Source organism: Martes martes, assembly GCF_963455335.1.
Source record: "Martes martes genome assembly, chromosome: 3".
In the NCBI taxonomy this organism is placed as follows: Eukaryota; Metazoa; Chordata; class Mammalia; order Carnivora; family Mustelidae; genus Martes; species Martes martes.
Window position 1 is genome coordinate 128,862,760 of NC_137890.1, and position 25,022 is coordinate 128,887,781.

Sequence of the window (25,022 nt, forward strand, 5' to 3'; positions counted from 1 at the left end):
GATCTTTTCAGTCTCAGAGTATCTCCCCACAGATTACATAATAAAAGAAAAAACCTTATAGTGCAGAAAACTGACAGACACCTCTAAACTAAGTGATCCAAGTTAATGAACAATGGAACAAATTGATATCATGGACTATCTGATTGTGACAGACTGAAACAGACACATACAACCTCTGTTGTGGTACTACAAAAATGTACATTATCTGAATTTCATCACAAAGAAACAAACTAACGCAAAATGAAGGCTTATAAAAACCTATACCCTATGAAAATGTCCATGTCATGAAAAACAAAGAAAGGCTGAGGAACTGTTGCAGATTAAAGACCAAAGAAATATGACAACTAAATGCAGTATGTGGGGTGCCTGGGTGTCTCAGTTGGTTAAGCGTCTGCCTTTGACTCAGGTCATGATCCCAGCTAGGGTCCTGGGATGGAGTTCCAGCACCGGGATCTCTGCTTAGTGGGAGCCTGCTTCTCCCTCTCCCTATTGCTCCCCCTGCTTGTACTCTCTGTCAAATAAAAAATAAAATCTTAAAAATAATAAAAATAAAAATAAAATGCAATATGTGACTCTAGATTGGATCCCAAATGAGGAAAATTGTTATAAAAGAATTATTGGAAACCAACTGGCAAAATTTGAAATGTGGACTATATCTCAGAAAATAGTAACAGCACTGTTAAATTTCCTGAATTTTGGTAATTATATGGTTACTGTCCTTGTTTTTAGGAAATATATACTAAAGAATTTAGGAGTAAGGTATCAAGATATATCTGCAAACAACATTGAAATGGTTCAACAACATACCAACATATCTATATAGGAGAGAATGATTAAAGCAAATAGAACTAAATGTTAACTGGTGAATCTAAATGAAGGATATACAGAGTACTACTCTTTTTTTTTCTTTGAATCAATTAATTAACATACAGTGTAGGATTAGTTCCGGAGGTAGAGTTCAGTGATTCATCAGCTGCCTATAACACCCAGTGCTTACATCAAGTGCCCATCATAGAGTACTATTCTTACAACTTTCTGCAAATAAGAAGTTTTTTCAGCATCAAAAGTTGAAAAAAATATGGTAACTGACTAATCTAATAATGTAATAAAGCTATAGGAAATGAAGGAATTGTGCTGAATATCCCAGGACATATCTTTAACATTGCTTTTAAAAATAAATTTCTTGCAATGCCTGGGTGGCTCAGTTGGTTAAATGCCTGTCTTAGGCTCAGGTCATGATCCCGGGGTCCTGGAATCAAGCCTTGCATCTGGCTCCCTGCTCCAGGGGGCAGCCTGCTTCTCCCTCTCCCTCTGCCTGCAGCTCCCCCTGCTTGTGTGCGCTCTCTCTCTCTGTCAAATAAATAAATAAAAGCTTTTAAAAATAAATAAATAAATAAATTTATCTTAACTGCTTATTTACTTTCATAGAAGAACTTGAGCTTTCTAGCTTCAGGAGAGCATATTCTGTACTAAGAGCAGTATAGCAAAACAGCAGGAAGAAAAAAGTGGCAATTATAAATAGATTCATAGATTGCCTGAATCTGAAATTTGGTCATTCATATGTCCTTAAGCAGGTATTCAATTCCACCAATGTACAATGTAATGAATGATAATACCATCGCTAAGATCGTTGTAAGAATTAAATGAGCTAATGTATCCACAGCACTATGTGATAGGTATTGTACAGTAAACTGGTATCTCAATGTCAAAAATGCCATTCAAATGTCTATTTTAAAATAAATTACATAAAAAACAGCAAAGAAAATAAAGTATGACTTCTAGATTTAAAAAAAAAAAACATTTTTTATTGGCCACACTAATTGGGCAAAGCTACTTACTCATCCCCAAAGAGTTGATGGGTATATTCAGGAAAGAAAGTTCTAATGTCATTCTCAAGATCTTCAGGAAAACGAACTGTTTAAAAGAATAAAAATTATAGAGATATTAAAGATACTAAATTAAAGATATTAAAGGTGACAGGTATTTCCATTTCAAGAATTTCACTATAACTAGGATACAGCCAACAATCCTTCTTACGTAAAATGTCACTTTTCCATTATATGATTTACACTGGATTCTCATGAGACTAATGAACAATGAAAATTAGAATATCACTGAGTGCTTCAGCGTCAAAACCCTACTGATTTTAAGAATTAGAAAACCAGTTATGACAAAGGCATCTGATTTAGTTTTTATTTTTCTGTATGTTTACATACAATGCAAAGAATAAAAGAAAACAAAACCAAAAAAGACACTTTGAGATAAGCAAAGCTACAGCATCAAAAAAAAAAAAGAAAAAAAAAAAGACTAAAAAAGAACGTTATAGGAAACATTCTGAGAATAAGACTACTCAGAGTTTGTGGTTTTTTTTTTTTAAATAAGATTTTATTTATTTATTTGACAGAGAGAGACAGCGAGAGGGAACACAAGCAGGGGGAGTGGGAAAGGGAGAAGCAGGCTTCCTGCCTAGCAAGGAGCCCAAAGTAGGACTCGATCCCAGGACCCTGGGATCATGACCTGAGCCAAAGGCAGCCGCCTAAGGACTGAGCCACCCAGGTGGCCCAAGAGTACTCAGTTTTAAGGAGGCCTTTATCATTACATCATTCTTTATCAGTGCAAGATGATATTCATGTTGTTCCCAAGGTGGTTTTTTTTTTCCTATTAAAAGTAATGCTGTGGGGCGCCTGGGTCGCTCAGTGGGTTAAAGCCTCTGCCCTCGGCTCAGGTCACGATCTCAGGGGCCTGGGATCAAGCCCCATATCGGGCTCTCTGCTCAGCAAGGAGCCTGCTTCCCCTCCTCTCTGTGCCTGCCTCTCTGCCTACTTGTGATTTCTATCTGTCAAATAAATAAATAAAATCTTAAAAAAAAAAGTAATGCTGCAACGACATCCTTACATGCACTTTTCCGTACACTTACAAGTATATACAGGATAAGTTCCTGGCAGTAGAAACGCAGAGTAAAAGTACTGAATTATTTTTATAAATATTACTTAAATGCCTTCTAAAAATATTTTAAGAGTTTATATACCTACTAGCAGCTACTTAAACTCCTTTGCTTCCCATCTCCCTGAGACTATTCTGTAACCTCAAATTTAATTTCTACCAATTTAAGATGGAAATGGGCACCCTGTTACTCATTTGCATTTGAGTTCTGATACTAGACATTTTCCCAAAATAATTTACCTAATGTAGAAAAACCCCTTACCCTCCCCTCACCAAAATCTTTAAATTGAAGAATGAAAAGATATGTTGTAGGTGAAAATTTTCCAACACTATCCTCTTAGAACAGGTCATTCACAGGGTGCCAAAGTATCATCCAGCAAATTAATGATTTACAGAAGAAAAGATACCTTTTCACGTAGAGATCTGGCAGTATGACCTTTCCAAGTAATCTAACTTAAAATCACTCATTATAGATCAACATTATATGTATTCTGCTTCAATGCAATATAAAATATACAGCCATCATCTATGAAACATTTTTTTAACAAAAATGTTTACACTAGCTCTAATGCAGCTTTAAATCTTCCAATTTACAAGAAATATAAAGGACAGGGTAACAAGTTAAATACTACCAAAAGAAAACATACAAATCAAGAATGTAAATCTGTTCATTAATTCTACTCAATAACATTACTCTTCCAAATAAACCAATGGTATGGAGAAAAGACTGTTCTGGATTAAAAGAGATTCAAGAAACATTACAGCCAAACATGATGCATGATCACTGACTGAATTCTGGGTTAAATAATTTTTTTTTAAAAAGCTACTGAATGGGTGCCTGGGTGGGTCGGTCGTTAAGTGTCTGCTTTCAGCTCAGGTCATGATCCCAGGGTCCTGAGCCCCACATCAGCCTCACATTGGGCTCCCTCCTCAGCAGGGAGCCTGCTCCTAACTCTGACTGCCGCTCCCCTGGTCATCCTTGCCCTCTCTCTCTCTGGCAAATAAATAAATAAATATATAAAATAAAATAAAATAAAATAAAATAAAATAAAATAAAATAAAAATAGAGCTACTGAAGACTTTCAAGGACAATCAAGAAATCAGAAAATTATATAATAATGGTAATTATTAATTACCATTAATTCCCATAGGTATGATAATGGAATTGTCATAATTATGGTATTATGGTTATCTATGTGAATATTCATATATTAGGACTGTCATGATGTTCAGAAATCTACTTTTGGGGCACCTGGGTGGCTCTGTCAATTAAGCGTCCAACTCTTGGTTTTAGTTTGGGTTGTAACCTCAGGGTCATGAGATCAAACCCTGAGTCAGGCTCCAAGTTTGGTGCAGAGTCTGCTTGGGATTTCCTCTCCCTCTGTCCCTCTTCCCTGTATGAGCGTGTGTACTTTCTCTCAAATAAATAAATAAATCTTTAAAAAAAACTACTTTCAAATAATTTAGCAAAAGTATATATTAAAGCAGATAAGATAAAATGTTAATTGTTGAATTTAGATTTGGATATATAGGTAAGTATTGTTCTAGTCTCTCAACTTTTCTCTGTATTAACAAATTTTCATAATGAAAACTGAAATTGAAAAAAACCCTGGGCAAATACAGCAAAATGTTAAGATGTGAAACAGCTAACTGATGGGATCATGATACTCATTAGTGTGCTCTATATCTTCTGCATGTCTATAATATTACACAATAAAAAAAATCCAATTATGTCTAGACTTTTTAACCCTCCAAATTTCCCACTACTGATCTCTAAAATTTAAAAATGTTTGGAAGTCTCTAGAAAATTATTAAAAACTAATTTCAAACTACTGCTTTTAATATAATATATAGTATTTCGGCAGTGATGAGAGACACAGAGAAAAAGAAATGTAACAAGTGTCAAAAATGCAGTGGTAACTATTTCTATAATTTGGATTGGCCTTCTTCTAATATACCTGTCATCTAAACTATTAAGGTTTTACTATTTCAGCATGAAATTTAGTCCATAGGTAATAGGAACAAAAAGAGAAAGCAAAGTGATGTGTCTTTCAGCTGAAGTAAAAATCAAATAGCTTAAGGTAAATATATAGTCAAATATTTATTGTTTGGTTCTGATTAGATTTGGGTGAAAGAATCTAACAGAAATCCTTTAAAACCAATGCTGTGTATATTACAAAGGATTTTCTTAGTATAGAATAAATGAAGTTTTTATATTAGTCATTATATTACATGAAAACTGTTCACTGTACTACAGTTAGCCACACTGAGCAGATTCCTAAAAAGTTGCCCCAAATTCCTGGGATTACACACTAAGAAGATACCCAAGGTTATACATTACAGAGATTAGACTAAAAGTTATTTCCTCAAAAAGGGTCTTTAAGGTAAAAAATCCTTGGCCTAGATAAAAGGAACCAACAATTAGTGCTAGGAGGTTAGTCTCTCTAACAGATAAGAAACAAAGATGAATTTTCCACTTTTTTAAAAAGATTTTTATTTATTTATTCGACAGAGAGAGACACAGTGAGAGAGGAAACACAAGCAGGGGGAGTGGAAGAGGATGAAGTAGGCTTCCTACTGAGCAGGGAGCCTGATTTGAGACTCGATCCCGGGACCCGGGATCCTGGGATCCTGAGCCCAAGGCAGACCCTTAACTACTGAGCCACCCACGTGCCCCTCTACTTTTATTTAAAAAACAAACAAACAAACAAACAAAAAACCTCAGGGCACCTGGCTCAGTGGGAAAACATATGACTCTTAATCTTGGGGTCATGAGTTCAAGCCCCACATTAAATGTAGAGCTTACTTGAAAAAATAAAAACAAAAAACCCTCAATACTTACATAACTGTAGTAATTACCACAAAAGAAATAAAACCACATCTCTGTATTTGTCTATTCTGGACATTTCACATAAATGGAATCATACAGATGTGCCTTTTATATCTGGCTTCTTTCTTTTTTCTTTTTCTTTTTTTTTTTAAGTGGGCTCCACACTCAGCATGGAGCCCAATACAGGGTTTGAACTCAGAACCCTCAGATCAAGAGCCAGAAACTTTTTTTTTAATTTAATTTTTTGGTGTGTGTTCCAAAATTCATTGTTTATGTACCATACCCAGTGCTCCATGCAATGTGTACCCTCCTTAATACCCACCACCAGGCTCACCCATCCCCCCACTCCCCTCCCCTCCAAAACCCTCAGTTTGTTTTTCAGAGGCCACAGTCTCTCAAGGTTTGTCTCCCCCTAACTTAACCAACTGAGTCACCCAGGTGCCCATGTTTGGCTTCTTTCACTTTGTATGTTTTAGAGGTTCATCCATGTTACAGCATGTACCATTAATTCATTCCTTTTTATGGTTGAATAATATTCTACTATATGGATATACCATATTTTGCTTATCCAGTCCTCCATTAATGGACATTTAGGATGTTTCCATTTTGGGGTTATTATGAATAATGCTGCTATGAACGTTCCTGAACAAGTTTTTGTGTGAACAGGGTCGTATGCCAGCACAGGACATATTCATAAGAAGCAGTCACACAGTGTTATTAACCATATTATTAGTTGTCACTTGAACATTTACTGTGTACCAGGCAATTTGCTAAGGATTTTATAAACATTATAGTTAATCCCCACAAGAACTATAAAAGGTAGGCATTATTATTATCTCCATTTCCAGATGAAAAATGCAAAAAAGACTAATTTGCTCAAGGACACAAAATAAGTATGGGCTTGGGGCATCTGGGTGGCTCAGTGGGTTAAGCCTCTGCCTTCGGCTCGGGTCATGATCTTGGGATCCTGGGATCAAGCCCCGCACGGGGCTCTCTGTTTGGTGGGGCACCTGCTTCCTCTTCTCTCTCTGCCTGCCTCTCTGCCTGCTTGTGATCTCTTTCTCTCCCTCTCTCTCTGTTAAATAAATAAATAAAATCTTAAAAAAATAAGTATGGGCTTAAGGATGAATCAACCTGACATATATACAAGTACATGAGAACATTTACAGAGTGTGAACTCTCCTGGATATCATAAACATTAAATATTTCTAAATCTTTACAATGCAGTTATGTCAGTAAAGCAAGAGAGCAAGCAAGCAACCCCAAAATCAACCAATAGTAGAATAATTAAATTACATAAATGAAATAGTTTTAATGTAAATATTAAACATAATGCTACTGAGAAATATTTGGTGACAGAAAGCTGTTCATGATGCATTTAAGTGAACAGAACATGACAATATAACCTCAATTTTATAAAAGAGAAATAACATAAATGAATATATAATTTAAAAAACTAGAAGGAATTATCCCAAATTATAATACAGAAGTATTATAGTTATTCTGAATGATAATATTATGGGTAATTTTTATCTTATATTCTTATACACTTCCCAAAATTTCCACAAAATGTGTATTATTCCAACAGAGGAATATACAATATAAAAAACTATAATAATTTAAAATAATTTTTCTTTTCAGGAAAACCTGTCATTTACATTTTTGGAGAAAAATGGAAGATCAGGGCCCAGAATACTAAATGGCACCTTATCACCAACACAGATCATTGAATCATCTCATTCAACACATTCACTGAATCATCAATGAATCTTCTATTTGAATATAAATCCTGTTGTTTCCACTCCTATATATAGTTCCTATATTTCTTAGTTCTCAGGATCACTTCGGTAATTTCAAGAGAGACAAAATGTGTAAAAGATGATACATTCTACACCGTATGTTAACAAGCTGGAATTTATTTACTTATTTATTTATTAAGATTTTATTTATCTAGGGGCACCTGGGTGGCTCAGTGGGTTAAGCCTCTCTGCCTTCAGCTTGGGTCATGATCTCAGGGTTCTGGGATAGAGCCCCACATTGGGCTCTCTGCTCAGCAGGGAGCCTGCTCCCCACCCCCGCCTGCCTCTCTGCCTACTTGTGATCTCTGTCAAATAAATAAATAAAATCTTAAAAAAAAAAATTTTACTTATTTATTTGACAGAGAGAGAGACAGCAAGAGCAGGAACACAAGCAGGGGGAGTGCGTGAGGGAGAAGCAGGCTTCCCACCGATCAGGGAGCCCGATGCGGGGCTCAATCCCAGGAAGCTGCGATCATGACCAGAGCTGAAGGCAGCCACTTAACTACTGAGCCACCCTGGCGTTCCCTAACTGGAATTTAAATGAAGACTTGAAAAAAAAAAGATACATTCTACATGTCTTATTGGCCCAAAACATAATCAAGAAATCACCAAGGCACATTAATCAGTTTTAAAGTTTAATAATGCTTAAGTATTTAACAAATGTATGATCCATCGACAGGCGCTCAAAATGCAGATATAAATGGGTTCCACTTCAGAGATGCTGCCACATATTCCCCGTATCTAACTGTACTCTGACTATATCTAAGTTTATTCATACTCATGTTCTTTTATTTCTTTTAAAAGATTCTTCTATTTATTTGAGAGAGAGAGAGAGAAAGCATGAATACTTTTTAAATGGGAGGGGCAGAGGGAGAGGGAGAGAGAATCTCAAGCAGACTCTGCACTGAGCACAGAGCTCCACTAGGGGCCTGATCCCAGGACAATGAAATCACGAGGTGGGCCAAAACCAAGAATTGGATGCTCGACCACTGTGCCACCCAGGCACCCCTTACTCCTGTGTCCTTTAAACAACTGAAATCTTAGTGTTTTGGCCAATACATACTTTCCTGACCATGTTAAACTGCTAAGTAAGTTTAAATACACTGTTTTAAAATGTAAGGGTGAAGGCAAGCCCTACTATGCTCCTGGCAACATTCCCATCAGCTCCACCAGCCTGCAACATTAGAGGTCTTAATGTTACAATATACCTTAGAAACCATCACAATTAATCCCATCATAGTCTTTATTCCAGCAAACTTCAGTCAAGTTCCTAGGTTATCCCTTTTTACCTGGACTCTCATCCCCACACAGTATGAAACTACTAATCTAATGCCAATTCCCATGCCACTCCAACTCCCTGGTCTACTATGAAACTCACAGGTCAATTACCACCAAAATTTTCCATATCCCCAACCTCTTCCTTGAATCTTCTCCTACACCTTCTCACCTTAACAGTTCACGGACAAACCTGGCCCTCCCCCAAGACAGTGCTTCTCTTACATTATTACATTAAATCTGTAAATGAATGTGGGAAGAACTGTTGTCTTAGTAACACTGAGCCCTTCAATCTATGAATTTTTAAAACTGACAACACCAAACATTCATGAAGCTGTGGAGTAATCAGAATTATAATACATTGTTGGTATGAATATAAATGTACTTGGGAAATCAGTCTGGCAAGTATTTCATAAAGCTAACTATAAAACCACCCTATGACATAGCAAATCCACTTCTAGGAATTTATAAAAAAAAAAAAAATCCTATGTCCACAAAAAGACGTGTACAAAAACATTCTTAGCATAGTTATTTATAATAGCCAAAAGCAGAAAAACCAAAATGTCTGTTAGATGATAGTGATATATCCAACAATGGAACAGTATTCAGCAATAAAAAGGAATGAACCCCTGATATAGGCAAGAATAAGATGTACCTCAAAAATATGCTCCAGTCAGAGTACACATGCATAACTACACTTAAATAAAGTTGTAAAGCAGGAAAAACTAATTTTGGTGAAAGAAATCAGAACAGTAACACCTTACTAGGAGCAGGGACTAAAAAGGAAGGAGCAGGGGTGCCTGGGTGCTGCAGTGAGTTAAGAGTCCGGCTCAGATCATGATCTCCAAGTCGTGAGATCAAGCCATTTTGATCATCTGAGCTCAGCTCAGCTCAGCTCAGAGTCTGCTTGAGATTCTTTCTCTCCCTCTGCCCCGCCCACTTGTGCAGGGGCATTCTCTGTATCACTCTCTCTCTAAAATAAATAAATTAAGGGGCGCCTGGGTGGCTCAGTGGGTAAAGCCTCTGCCTTCGGCTCAGGTCATGATCCCAGGGTTCTGGGATTGAGCCCCGCATTGGGCTCTCTGCTCAGCTGGGAGCCTGCTTTCTCCTCTCTCTCTCTGCCTGCCTCTCTGCCTACTTGTAATCACTGCTTGTCAAATAAATAAATAAAATCTTTTAAAAAATAAATAAATAAATTAAATCATTAGGGAGAAAAAAAAAGAAAGGGAAGGCACAAAGTTCTGTCCACTGAGAAGGCCCACTCTTATTGATGTTGGAACACTAACGGCAATGGGCTGACCTGCTCGCCCAGCAGATCTTAGCTTTGAAATGCCATTTTCCTCTTCAAAAGAAAAAAAAAAAAGAAAAGAAAAGAAAGAAAAAATCCAACAAGGCTCCTTGGAGAAAAGGCTGATTCCAGAGCTATGGCAGAGATAACAGATGAGCCTGGAATATTCTGGTTCCAGAAAGTAATCAAAGAATGAAGTAATCAAGTAAGGAGGAAGACATGTAAAAACACAGAAACCAGCAGGAACTGGGCTGCCACTGGTCAAATCAGGGACAATATAAGGACCAAAATAAATGATAGTAACAGATTATAATGCACTAAATTTCCCTACCAAAGATAGAGAACCTGAAATCACCACGAGCAAACATCCAATAAGCCCAAACTGAGGGACATTCTACAAAATAACTGGTCTGCCATCTTCAAAGGTGTCAAGGTCATGAAAGTCACGAAAAGACTAACAACTATTCCAGTCTGAATGGGACAAAAGAAACAAGGCAACCAGATGGAAGCCCTAACCCTAGTTAAACTGGATCCCTTTGCTAAAAAGGGCATTTGGGACAAGTGGGAAAACTTAAACAGAGTCTGAGAATTAAATGGTGATAATGTATTAATAAAGTTTTCTAATTTTGATGGTTATATTCTGGCCATATAAAATAATGTCCTGGTTCACAGAATATATTAAAGAGGATGTGGTAATGGTTCATCAAGTCAGCAATTTATTCTCCAATAGTTCAGGGAAAAATAGGTCTTTGTATTTTTGTATTTCCAACTTTTCTGTAAGTTTGCAATTGTTTCAAAAACAAAACAAAACGAAAAGGAATGCAGCCCACCAGATCTGCTGCATGTCTCAATCTCCAAAAAATTGGGTTTTAAATTCAAACCCCCCAAAAGCAGTTACTTGGGGGGGGAACCTCAAACCTCACTGAATCACGTACTTAGTGTGCATTTCATAGTATGTAAATTGTACATCACTTTTTTTTTTGTACATCACTTTTTAAAAAGCAAAAATAAAGTCATCTAACTTTATCCTGTGTCTTCCTCTAGCCGCCCATTTCTCAACTCCACCTCTGAGTGAAACCAAAAACAGTCTATATGCCATTTTTAATTTCTCTCCTCTTAATATCTCTTAAATTACTTTTAAAAAGTAGGTCCTATGACTCCATCACTTCTTTCATTTAAAAAGAAAAAAATCAAATCACTAAATCCCAAGAGCCTGTATGTTATGAGAACTACCAGCAACACCTGACATAGTTCACTACTCCACCTCCTTCAAGCACTTTCATCATTCGGCTTCCAGACACATCATCTTCCCAAGCTATCCTTCTCAGTGACAGCGGCTTCCTTGATACTCCTTGAACACGTCCAGCACATTCCGCACTTGCTATTCTTCTGCGTGTTAACACTCTTCCTTGAGATATCTACACTGCTCACAGATTCATTTCTTTTATTATCTACTCAAACATCACCTTAGCGGTAGGGCCTGATCACCCTGTATTTTCTCCATAATACAAATCACTATCTTTCATGTATTTATGCCTGTTTCTCATAATCAGAATGTAAACTCCATGAAGACAGGAACTATTTGTATACTGCTCTATCTCCAGTGCCCAGATAAATGCTTTCTACATGAGTATGGCTAAATAAGTATTTGGCAAATGGTGAATGAATTTAAAATACAAAGACTATCTCAGGAGAATTAACAATATATTTTATTTCTAAAATAGGTTATAGGGCCTTTTAGGAGAATTCAAAACAGTACACTGGAGAGTGAGAGGTCAAGGAAAACAAAACACATTAGTTAGAGACAGGAATGAGAACGTGCAAGGAAACAACGGAAAAATGAGGTAAGAAAAGCAACAAGCAATACCTATAAAGGAAATAAAATTGCTAGGTAAAAAAAATTATACAATCAAATCCAAGTATGCACTCTCCAAGAGACATACCAAAAAAAAAATGACAGGTTAAAAGTAAATGGAAGGCGGGGGCTCAGCGCCTGGGTGGCTCCATCGTTAAGCGTCTGCCTTTGGCTCAGGTCATGTTCCCAGGGTCCTGGGATCGAGCCCCACTTTGGGCTCCCTGCTCCGCAGGAAGCCTGCTTCTCCCTCTCCCACTCTCCCTGCTTGTGTTCCCTCTCTCACTGTCTCTCTCTGTCAAATAAATAAATAAAATCTTTAAAAAAAAAAAAAAAAGTAAGCGGGAGGGTCAAAAGTATATATCATGCAAACCACAAAACTTGAAAATGCAGTCTAAATTGTAAGGTAAAAAACAATAACGACAATATTAAATGGCATAAGAGGACCTCTTCATAATGATCAAGGTGAATTCTTTCAAGCCTTTACCATTAGTTAAATCTAATGCTTTTAAAACAGTAAGGGTGGAAGTGGTAAAGTAGGAAGGCCAAGAAAAGTAGTCACAAAAAATACAAAAAACTGACCTTCACGTCCCCTGAAAAGTAAGCACAAAGGAGAAAAACACAGACCAAACTCATCTTTAAGTGGTAATGTAAAAATATTTAAAAACGAATTTATTAACATTTCTTAAGATACTTATTTTATAAATGCAAGGATGTTTCAATATACAAAAGTATCATAATATTATCTTAAATATTAAGTATTATAAATATTGTAGCTATTATAACAAAAATTATTTCCATGGAAATAAAAAATGGCACTTGATAAACTCTAATACACGTTTGAATAAAAACTCTTCGCAAAACAAGAAAAATCATTCTTTTTTTTTTTAAAGATTTTATTTATTTATTTGACAGACAGAGATCACAAGTAGGCAGAGAGGCAGGCAGAGAGAGAGAGAGAAGGAAGCAGGCTCCCTGCTGAGCAGAGAGCCTGATGCGGGCTCGATCCCAGGACCTGGGATCATGACCCGTGCTGAAGGCAGAGGCTTTAACCCACTGAGCCACCCAGGCGCCCCAAGAAAAACCATTCTTCAAAGTAATAAGCAAAGATCATGTTTAGTGGAGGAATACTAGAACCATTCTCATTAAATTAAGGAACAGGCATGATGGTCCTCATTTTTTTTTTAAAGATTTTATTTATTTGACAGATAGAGATCATAAGTAGGCAGAGGAAGACAGAGAGAGAGGGGGAAGCAGGGTTCCTGCTGAGCAGAGAGCCCAATGAGAGGCTCGATCCCAGGACCCTGAGATCATGACCTGAGTCGAAGGCAGAGGCTTAACCCAGAGGCTTAACCCACTGAACCACCCAGGCACCCCTGTCCTCATTTAACACTGTTCTTTTTTTTTTTTAGATTTTATCACATATAGGCAGAGAAGCAGGCAGAGAGAGAGGAGGAAGCAGGCTCCCTGCTGAGCAGAGAGCCCAATGCGGGGCTGGATCCCAGGACCCTGGGATCATGACCTGAGCTGAAGGCAGAGGCTTTAACCCACTGAGCCACCCAGGCGTCCCAACACTGTTCTGAAAGTATTAGCCGATGCAGTATGAAAAGAGAACAGGGGCACCTGGGTGGCTGAGTTGGTTGAGCGTCCAACTCCTGATCTCAGCTCAGGTCTTGTTCTCAAGGTTGTGAGTTCAAGCCCATGTTGGGCTCCACACTGGGTGTAGAGCCTACTTTGAAAAAAAAAAAAAAAGAGAGAGAGAGAGAGAGAGAGAACAAAGAGGCACATGTATCAAAAACAAAGTGAATTTGTGAAAATGATCAGATGATATGGTTGTAGGCCTGAAAAAAAAAAAATCACCCAAAGCCACTCCCCAAAAAGTAAGAGAATCCAGTAAAATTATCAGGTGTTAAAAATATATTTAAAAACCCCACAAAAGGGGCGCCTGGGTGGCTTAGTGGGTTGGAGCCTCTGCTTTTGGCTCAGGTCATGACCCCAGGGTCCTGGGATCGAGCCCCGCATCGGGCTCTCTGCTCAGCAGGGAGCCTGCTTCCTTCTCTCTCTCTGCCTGCTTCTCTGCCCACTTGTGATCTCTGTCTGTCAAATGAATAAATAAAATCTTTAAAAAAAAAACCACACACACACACAAAAACGGGTGCCTGGGTGGCTCAGTTGGTTAAGCGTTTGCCTTTGGCTTGGGTCATGATCTCAGGGTCCTGGGATGGAGCCCCGCATTGGGTTCCTTGCTCAGCGGGAGCCTGCTTCTCCCTCTCCCTCTGCCACTCCCCCTGCTGTGCTCTCTCACTCTCTCTGTGTCATATAAATAAATAAATAATCTTTAAAAAACAAAAAACAAAAGACCCCAAACAAACAAAAAAACCCAAAAAGACAACCCAATGAAAAAATAGGCAAAGGATTTGAATAGATACTTCTACAAAGAAGATATACAAATGGTCAATAAGCACATGAAAAGATGCTCAACATTATTCTTTAGGCCGATGCAAATCAAAATCACAGTAAGATATCATTTTACATCTACTAGGAAGTCTATAATAATAATAAAAAAAGAAGAAAACAACAAGCACTGACAATGATGTGGTGAAACTGGAACGTTGACATGGCTGGTGAGACTGTAAAATGGTGCACCTACTATGTAAAACAATTTGGCAGTTTCTCAAAATGTTAAACATAGAATTAATATACACTCAGTAATTCTATTCTTAGCTATATACTAAAAGAATTGAAAACAGGGACTCAAACAGATACCCATATACTTATGTCCACAGTAGCATTATTCACAATTGCCAAAGTTAGAAAAGACCCGAATGTCCATCAACAGATGAATAAACAAAATGTGGTATAAATACACAATGGAATATTATTCAGCCACAGACAGGAATGAAATCCTGATAGCTCTACAACATGAAATATTTGCTAAGTGAAATAAGCTGAAAGCATTATGCTATGGGAAATAAGCCACACACAAAAGGACAAATACTGTCGTGATGCCACTTAAAATATTTAGAACAAGTAAATCCATAGAGACAAAAAAGTAAATTAGAGATTACCAAAGACTGGAGGAGAAAAGTGGATGGGGATTTATTGCTTAACAGGTACAAAGTTTCTGTTTGAGGTCATGAAAAAATTTTGGAAATACAAAATTTTGGAAATTGTGAATGCAATTAATGCTACCTAACTGTACACTTAAAAATGGTTAAAGTGAGATATAGAAAAAAAGATTCACTCTATCTACAGTAACCTACCTCAAAGCACAGAATTTCTGTGAAAAAAGTATGTCTGTCAATCCCTCACACACAAAGTGAAAACAGCCTCTGTTAGAGGAAGAATCTTGGGATAAACCTTAGTGGAATTATGGATATGCAGTCAAGAGTTCAAGTTACCCCATGTTCCAAGCACAGTGCCTATCACATAGTAAGTTTCAATAAACATTTGTCCAGGGAAGGTGAAAGGGAGGGAGTTGGGATAGGAGGGCTGGGGAAAAAAAAAAAAAGGAGGGAAGAAGGAAGGTTGGCTTGAGGAAGCAAGTTATTACTACAACTATAAAGGATTAGAAAGATGAAGTAACCCACTCAGTTTTGGTTCTGTCATGTATATGTAGAACTTGAGTTACAAAGTAACCTGGATTTTGAGGCAGGGAAAAAATATATATTAAAAATTATAAAAAAAAATTCTTCCAGTTTTCTCACACACTATTAATAAAGATGAAAAACATAATAGAAGAGATTTCATTTATAATAGCAAGAACATAGATGAAATACCTAGATATAAACTCAGTAAGAAATGTTTATCATACATATATGAAGTTTAAAACTCTTATAAAAGATGGACATAAAAAAGACCAAATATATAGAAAAATATTCTTGCTATTACAAAGACAACAATGTGGGGCACCTGGGTGGCTCAGTGGGTTAAAGCCTCTGCCTTCTGCTCAGGTCATGATCTCAGGGTCCTGGGATCGAGCCCCACATCGGGCTCTCTGCTCAACAGGGGGCTTGCTTCCTCCTCTCTCTCTGCCTGCCTCTCTGCCTACTTGTGATCTCTGTCTGTCAAATAAATAAATAAAATCTTTAAAAAAAAAAAAAACAACAAAAACAAAGACAATAATGTAAGGATTTTGATTCCCCCTAAATTAAACCTGATTTAATAGAATCTCAAGTTAAAAAAAAATTAACAAATCTTTTTCAAACTTGATAAAATGTTCATCTAGAAGAACAAACATTAGAGAAAACTAGAAAAACTCCTAAAGAGTAACAAGTGGGGACCTAGTCACACCATATATTATATATAATTATAACATTTATTGTAATGGTACACTAATGGCTCAGGGACAAAAAGAAAAAAAAAGCCCCCAAAGCCAGCCCAAGTATATATATGATACTTTAATATGATTAAAGAGAAATTTTAAATCATTAAGAAAAGACAACTTAAACTGGCAGGTGGATAATTTGCTAACTCATCTGAGAAAGCAAAGCTGGATTCCCACCTCATGTGTTACACCAAGTTAGATTCAAAAATTTCGACTAAAAAAAAAAAAATCCAGGGTGCCTGGGTGGCTCAGTGGGTTAAGCCGCTGCCTTCGGCTCAGGTCGTGATCTCAGGGTCCTGGGATCGAGCCCCGCATCGGGCTCTCTGCTCAGCAGGGAGCCTGCTTCCTCCCTTCTCTCTCTCTGCCTGCCTTTCTGTCTACTGTGATCTCTGTCAAATAAAGAAATAAAAATCTTATAAAAAAAAATCCAAAAAATATTAGAGAAACAATGGATAAACTGCTTTATAATCTTAAAGTAGGGAGGGCCTTTTTGTAAGACATAAAACAAAAACTCTTATTTGCAATATATGATAAAATAAGGGCTGATTCAGGGTGCCTGGGTGGCTCAATTGGTTAAGTTATCTGCCTTCAGCTCAGGTCATGATCCCAGCATCCTGGGATCAAGCCCCGCATCCAGCTCCCTGCTTAGCCAGGAGCCTGCTTCTCCCTCTCCCACTCCCCCTGCTTGTGCTCTCTGTCAAAGAAAGAAAATCTTAAAAGGCGGTGGGGGGGGGGGGGGCGCTGATTCTTTTAGATATAAAGGATATACTTTTCTTAGAATTAAAAATCAGTTTTCATTGTCAAATTAAAAAATAGTTTAAATAATACAGTAAAAAATCCACAGACAATAACAAGTGTTGGCAAGGATGTACAGAAATTGGAACCTATGTGCACTGTTGATGGAAATACAAAATGGAGTAGCCACTATGGAAAACAGGTACGTACACAGCCTTAAACAGGATCCTGGTTTTAGAAAAATAAGTTTATGCATGCACACACACAAAAAAATCTACATAAGTATTCTCTCTGTAGTGAGGGGTACCTTCTTTGTCACCTTCTTTATATTTTTGTTATGTTTGTATTATTTTAATCAGCAGAAGCTAACATTTATTGAGAATTTCTAGAAGTCAACCTGTTTATGCACTTTACTTGTACTTAACCTTACATATAATCTTTATAGCCAGTATAAAAGTAAGTACTATTAACTTCGTTATAAGATAAGGAAACTCAGCCACAGAAAGTGATGGAACCAAGATTCATGTCCATATAATTATTTTTTTAAATAGCTTTATTGAGCCTGGGAGCTCAGCTGGTTAAGTAGACATCTGTCTTTGGCTCAGGTCATGATCCTGGGGTCCTGAGATGAGTCCCATACTGGGCTCCCTGATGAGCAGGGAGTCTGCTTCTCCCTCTCCCTCTGCTCCTCCCCACTGCTCGTGCTTGCTCTCTGACTTGCTTTCTCTCTCAAGTAAATAAATAAAATCTTAAAAAAAAAAAAAACTTTCTTGAGGAGTAATTTACATACCACAAAAATTACTTGTTTTAAGCATGTAATTCAGTAAGTTTTAGTAAATTTAGAGTTGTGTGACCATTGCTACAAACTAATTTTAAAATACTGCCATTGTCCCCAAAAGAAATCTCATGCCCATTTGCAGTCATTATTCTCAGTCAGTCTCAGGCAACTACCATTCTATCTTTTTCTGGATTTTCCTTTCCCAAACATCTCACACAAATAGAATCATATTGTACATATGGGGGTTTCCTTGTCTGATTTCTTTCACTTAGAATATTTTTGAGTTCACCCATGTTATAGCATGTATTAGACCTTCATTCCTTTTTATTGTCAAGTAGTATTCCATCATACAGATAGATCATACTTTGTTTATTCTATTACCAGTTGATGGAGATCTGGGTTGTTTTATTTGGGGGCCATTGTGAATAATGCTGCTATGAATATTCATGGACTGATTTTTGTACAGACATATGTTTTCATTTCTCTTGAGTAGATCCCTCAGAGTAGATCTTCTGGATCATACAGTTCATTAAACTTTTTAAGAACCTATCAAACTGTTTTCCAAAGTAGTTGCATCATTTTACATTCCCATCAGCAATGACTGTTTTTCCACATCCCCACCAACACTACTGCCTACCATTCTTAAAAGCAAAAGTATAAAGGTAAATACTTTAAAGAGCCTGAGAACACTTAACATGCTGTACTTCCTACATGTAAACTCTGCTAACTCTTAAACATCTACCCACTCCATGACATAAATGAAGACTGAATAAAATCTGAATGTGTTCAATGCATGCAGAAAACTATACATTTACATGAAGAACTGCTCTTACATAAAATTCTACTTCAAACTTCTAAAAAATATTATATATGAACACACAATACATACATAACACCACTGAGAAATAGCATACATACCTAATTTTAGTTCAATTGCTGTGTTGGTGTTACATTTGTACTCTGCCAGTTTCTTCTCCACTGCACTCTTGTACTCAACCAAAAATTTCTCCATAGCACCAAATCCTAAGGGAAAGTTTTTAAAAGGTCTTGTTGGAAATGGTTTAAATAGTCAAACCTACAAAGAGGGTTCTTATTAGAAGTGGAATAAACAGAAGATTTAAAACATGCTAATAGATCATAAAAGCAATAGACTATAAAAGCACAGGTCGTTCTCCATATAATCCTAAATAAATATACTGAGTATGACTGCCTCGTTATAAAACAAGAAAAACATCATTTTTGCCAAAGGCTTATGAACTAGGCTTGCTTTACATAAGTAAGTAAATCTTAAAATTAACATGACTGACATTTCTCTATTTAATAGTAATAAATATTACCTGTTAGGATTTATATCTAAGCAGTTTTTTAAAATATAAAAAGGGTGCCACTGCCCCACCAATACACAAGGTGAGAACACCCTTTGATAATTACAATAGCATTTTATCTCTAATACTGGAAAATTTCTACCCAGAGTACTTCAGATCAACCATTAAAAAACTATCAACTGATAATGCACAGACTATCTCAGGAGGGACACACAAGAAACTGGTAACTGTGGTTATCTCTAGGATAAGAGAGAAGGAGTGGGGACAGGGTTAGGAAAGAAAATTTTCACTGCATTAAAAAAAAGGGTTTTTTAACCATATTTGTACAAAGTCATAAACTATGGGCTATCGGCAACCAAATGATTTTACTACAATGTCGCTACCCATCGATATATATAACAAATAGTTAAAATGGAAGCAACCCAGGTAAACTTTCAGGCAAAGATGACAGTAAATCTGACAAAATGAACATAAAAATCATAAAAATTCAGGAAAAAGAAGTCATGAGCAGAAGAAACAAAAGAAAGGTACAATGACACACCATAAACTTTAACAAATGGTTAAAAAATACACATACACAGAAAACAGGGAACATTTGAGGCAGTATAGATTAAGTCTGTTGTGAGAATTCCTGAAATGAAATCCAGGCTTCACCACTTACCTATCAGATCTGTGAACTAGAACTAGAGCACAGTACTTGACTCCTCTGACCCTAATTTATAAAATTGAGACAAAAGAACCCATTTAAGGAATTATATATGACGTAAGCAACAAAATTTAACTTGTGAAATCACACACTGGCTTAATCCCCACACCCTATGAGACAAGTAAATACTACATTGGCCCCATTTCATACTAAAACGCTCAGGCTTAGAAAGAGGTTTAATTGCTTAAGTGCACCCAACTTTTGAGTGGTGAGGCAGAGATTCAAAATTAGTTGTAATTCTTACTATATGTACACCATACACAATACGTATGTTCTCCCTCTTTTATAGCACTAGTGTACCCCTAAGATCCCAGAGTCACTATCTGGTAGAAGAATTCTTCTTTATCTGTAGAGCTCACGTGATAGCCTGTCTTTGCAGGCCATCCACAAAAGTGTAGTAAGACTACTATGAAGGGCGCCTGGGTGGCTCAGTGGGTTAAGCCTTCAGCTCAGGTCATGATCCCAGGGTCCTGGGATCGAGCCCTGCATCACATCGGTCTCTCTGCTCAGCGGGGAGCCTGCTTCCCTCTCTCTCTCTGCCTACTTGTGATCTGTCTTGTCAAATAAATAAATAAAATCTTAAAAAAAAAAAAGACTACTATGAAAGCACCAGGGAAAGATAAAAGTAGAAATGGTCCTTCACTCCAAAAGGTATGTAACTGGGAAAAAGTATATACTCACACCAAAATAATCTTAATACACGTACAAAACAGCAATTATTCATTACTAAATGCTGTAAACTGAAGAGACAAAAAACCAGAATGAACATGAAAATTATAGTGTAAAGTACTATGAGAAGTTTAGATGAAGGAAGAATGCGAGAACGATCTCTCTCAAAGAAAACCTAAATCCATCCTAGGACTATTAGAGCGCGAGAGATAAAAAAGCCGATTGCGAAGTCAAGGTTCAAGGGAGAGCCCTAGTGCAGGGCAAGGCAGCAAGCAATGCGCTAGCTCAGAAGTTGACTGTAGTGGAAGGTGGAGGGAGACCTGGAAGAGGACGGCCCGAACATTAAAATCAGCTGGCGGGAACAGAACCAAACTACTGCGGCTGAGGCAGCAGTGCAAAAAGAGAAACGAGAAGATCAACAGGCCTCAAGGCATCCGGCACCTTACAAGCCAAACCGCGACTCTTTCCCCGGGCTTCTTCGGCCCTCCGCAGGGGCCGAGTTCTCCGCAGAAGGCACAGAACCCCGGGTAGTTGGGGGCGGGGGCACGAACCTCGGCCAACAGGGAGCTGTGCTGAGAGTTCCGTCCTTTCAGGCTGAAGCAAGCCTTCTGGAACCCAGGCTGGAGCCGGAAAGTTCCAGGCGGGCACTGTCACCACGGTCTCTGCGTTCTTTCCCAAACCTACCCGCCCCCTCCCCTTGGTAAACTTTTCCCGGGAACTTACCCGCCATTTCCGAGCTGCGAGCACCCGCGGCTGAGGAAGGACGAATCAACCCGCGCGCTCCCTGGCCGGAAATGAGCTCATTGTCTGACGCATTTCCCCCGCCCACCTCTGGCAGGTCGCTAGCCAATGAGAGGAGGAGATTCCAGGCGCCGGGAGGTGGAAGCACTTCCAGAGGCGGGGCTGATGCCGAGAGGAAAGCTCCGACCGTTGCCTAGCCACGGCGAGTACCGTCAGCCGCTTTGCAGGCCCGAACCGAGCAGACGGCCGGGCGAGGGGCCATCTATGTTCAGATGCTCGCTGGCTCACCCGTGGAGAATTTCTTTGGGAGTGGATTTGAATGATATAAATACTCTAAAGCTGTTCTCTATTCCACCGCGATGTTTCGGAGACTGCTAGAAAAACTTTCCCCTGGGCCTGCACAAACACCCGAGGCCTAGGTTTATGTAGGAAAATAGAGGGATTGAGTTGCAGTTACAGGAGAAATGTACGCTTTTTTTGTTTCTATTTTCGCCGTAAATGCTTGTTTAACGTCGTTTTTCTTTTGTCATGTCTTTAAGCAGTATACAGTGTAATATTTAGGTACTCTGCTTTCACTCCTAGGATTACTAGGCATTGGTGCACGGAAATCATTACCTAATAAGACCTCAAGTGGCCTGATGTGTCCTACATGTCTCAAGTCCTAGTGGCCTGAATTACGTCACAGGATGCTTCCTGATTTGGGGCTTAGGGCTTGTTAGTACTTAATCACTGGTGAAACTTTTTCGTCCCAGAAGATAAGACATTATTTAGGTATCCATAAATATTCCCACAACGTCCTCTGGACCCTAATTGCCCCGTCTCAACAAATGTTGGTTAATAGGCTTTATGGTGCTATTGCTAGAGCTAAAATGGGCCCTTGGAATGATAGTCTAGAACTAACACTCCCCCTCATTTTAGAAATGAGGACATTAAAGCCCAGGAAAAATAAATTGCCCTAGTTCACACTCAGTATACAGCCTATGTAAGAGTCCAGTTCTCCAGACACTCAGCCCAGTATTTGTTCAACAGCATGGAGATGGCCCTCTTGAAGACAAAGATCAGAAAAGGTAGGAAGAATGCTCAGATCTTTCTCTACGCCTTAATGAAACACAAGAAATTACTATCCTAATGTTAAGAAGAAAATTGAAATTGGCTATTAATGACAGTATGTATCAAAAAAGGAAAACAATTTTTTAAAATAATCATTTTTTCAAAATTGCAAGACTCATTTCTTTACAAAACCACCTTATTTGTAGGTTGGCCAGCTGCTGACCAGTAGTTACCTTTATAATAAGAAAGTAAGTAAATCTGAAATAGATTAGTCCTGTGACTTTATGGCTAGTTGTAAGGAAGAAATGTAATGAAATCTACATAAGATAAATACAAATAAGAAATAAGGTGAATGTGAATAAGAAGTACAATTAAACATATATTGTGTGACTAGCATTTAATATGATCTGCTTACAGAACTGAGGTTATAGGGTTTTTAAAATATGTATTTGTTTGCTTATTTGTTTATTTATGAGAAAGAGAGAGTGCAATTAGGGGGAGGAACAGAGGGAGAGAGACAAACAGATTCTATGCTAAACATGGAGCCCAAGTGGAGGCTTGAACTCATGACCCTGAGATCATGACCAGCCAAAATCAAGAGTCGAATGCTTAACTGACAGCCACCCAGGCACCCTGAGGTTATAGTTTTATATTGTCCTTGTCTTAGAATTGTTCACACATATTTTTTACAATGCCACAGAATATGTGTTTAGGTACAGTCATTCTGAAAGAATGACTTCTTTCAGAAAGGTGGTAAAATTATCAAAAAGAAAAAAGATAGTTTCCTTTTTTGCAGGGTTCCCTCCTCCTTTTTAAATTTTATTTTACCTTGTTCTAAAGGGAATTTAGGAAGTGAATGTTAGTCACTATGGAATAAAATTTCTTTTTTTTTTAATATTTATTTATTTGACAGAGATCACAAGGAGGCAGAGAGGCGGGGGTGGGGGGGTGGGGGCAGGGAGCAGGCTCTCTGCTGAGCAGAGAGCCCTATGTGGGGCTCAATCCCAGGACCCTGAGATCATGACCTGAGCGAAAGGCAGAGGCTATAACCCACTGAGCCACCCAGGCGCCCCTGGAATAAAATTTCTGCAAAAGGAATATGCTGTCCTTATACAAATGCAAGAGGCAGTAGCAGGCTGTGGAAAGTTCAATGCCCTGTTAGTCTCAGTTCTACTACTTCATGATCCTGTAACCTTGTTTCATCTATTAAGTGGAAATAATACTATCCTTCCAGTCACCACAACTGGTTGTGAAAAGCAAAATGGAACAATATTTGTGAAAGAGGTTTGTAGACTCTAAAATATGTTAATATGAGGTGATAGTAGTATGGTAATATTTATTCTAGAATAAGAGGCGTTTTTCTCCAAGAAAAAGCCAGATTGTGCTATTAGGAATGAACTAGCAACCACATGTTTGATAAAGGTTCGAGTGCATATAGACTAGTAAATTTTGTCATCCTGTGTTGAAATCTCCACAAAACATGGTATTAAAGAGATGGACTTCAGATAGTACCTATAGGAAATTTGAAATCTAAAAGGAAAATGAAGATACTTAATGTATCTTTGTTTCAAAATATGTATCTCTTTTCAGGCAACTAACAGTAGCTATTTAACTAATTTGTTTAGTTCGTAGCACTAATGGGGAGGAGAGGGGGCTGATGAGTTTCAATTCCCAGACCAAGTACCCAGAATGCCCTACCCACCTACTTGATTTTCATGAGTTAAAATAAAATAAAAACAGATGTTTATATCAAAAACTATTAGAAGACTAACTTAAAGACACACTTTACCAACAATTTGCACACTCCATTTTGTAACTCTCATACAGTACCCATAGAAATACAAACTAGTACTTTTTGAGAAGTAATTTAGCGATTTTAACAAATTTAACATATTTTTTAATTTGTATGTTTTTAAAACTTGTATATCTTTTGAGGTAGCAGTTCCACTTACAAGCACTTATCCTACAAAACTGCTTAAGAATGCAAAGATATATGAACAAAGATGTTCAATGCAGCATTAGTTTTACTGAAAAATTGGAAATAACCTAAACATTCATCAGAAGGGTTTGGTTAATATGTACTAGTTTGGGAGAATATTTACTATATAATAGGTTAAAAAATAAGTTATACAACCTTATAATGTTATGTTATTCATGTAAAGAAATGTGTTTTGATATAAACAGAAAACATCTAAAAGCATACCTAACAACTTTAACAGTGACTGCCTCTAGAAGGGGGAGTTTGGAGAAGAGAATTAATGAAGGATTTAAAAATATATATGCTGTTTTCTTCCTTTAATGAGGCTATGTTGTTTTCTTTCATAATTAGAAACTTAGCATCTTGGGGTGCCCGGGTGGCTCAGTGGGTTAAAGCCTCTGCCTTCGGCTGGTGTCATGATCCCGGGGTCCTGGGATCGAGCTGGGATCAAGCTGGGATGGAGCCCTGCTTTGGGCTTTCTGCTCAGCGGGGGGCCTGATTCTCCCCCTCTCTCTCTCTGCCTGGCTCTCTGCCTATTTGTGATCTCTGTCTGTCAAATAAACAAATCTTAAAAAAAAAAAGAAATAGCATCTTTTTGGATGTTTTTGGACATATTTGCTAACTTTTTATTCTCTTCTTTACATTCTATGAATTGAAGAGAAACAGCTTGACAAGGAACAGTAGAAAATTAGTATTTCTCTTTTTTCATTGTGTCATTATTTACAA

At 37.7% G+C, this 25,022-nt stretch overlaps 1 protein-coding gene across 1 annotated transcript in view; it reads right to left on the reverse strand.

Annotated features, from left to right (window-relative positions):
• Window positions 1–21,343, reverse strand: part of HAT1 (histone acetyltransferase 1) — a gene marked incomplete at its 5' end in the record, with an annotated part of 61,824 nt that extends 40,481 nt beyond the window's left edge. Inside the window, 4 exon segments of the mRNA XM_080799812.1 lie at window positions 1,839–1,914; window positions 18,746–18,850; window positions 21,251–21,301; window positions 21,304–21,343. Of these exon segments, the coding sequence (XP_080655938.1) occupies window positions 1,839–1,914; window positions 18,746–18,850; window positions 21,251–21,301; window positions 21,304–21,343 (272 nt within the window).
• Between the last annotated feature and the right edge of the window lie 3,679 nt (window positions 21,344–25,022).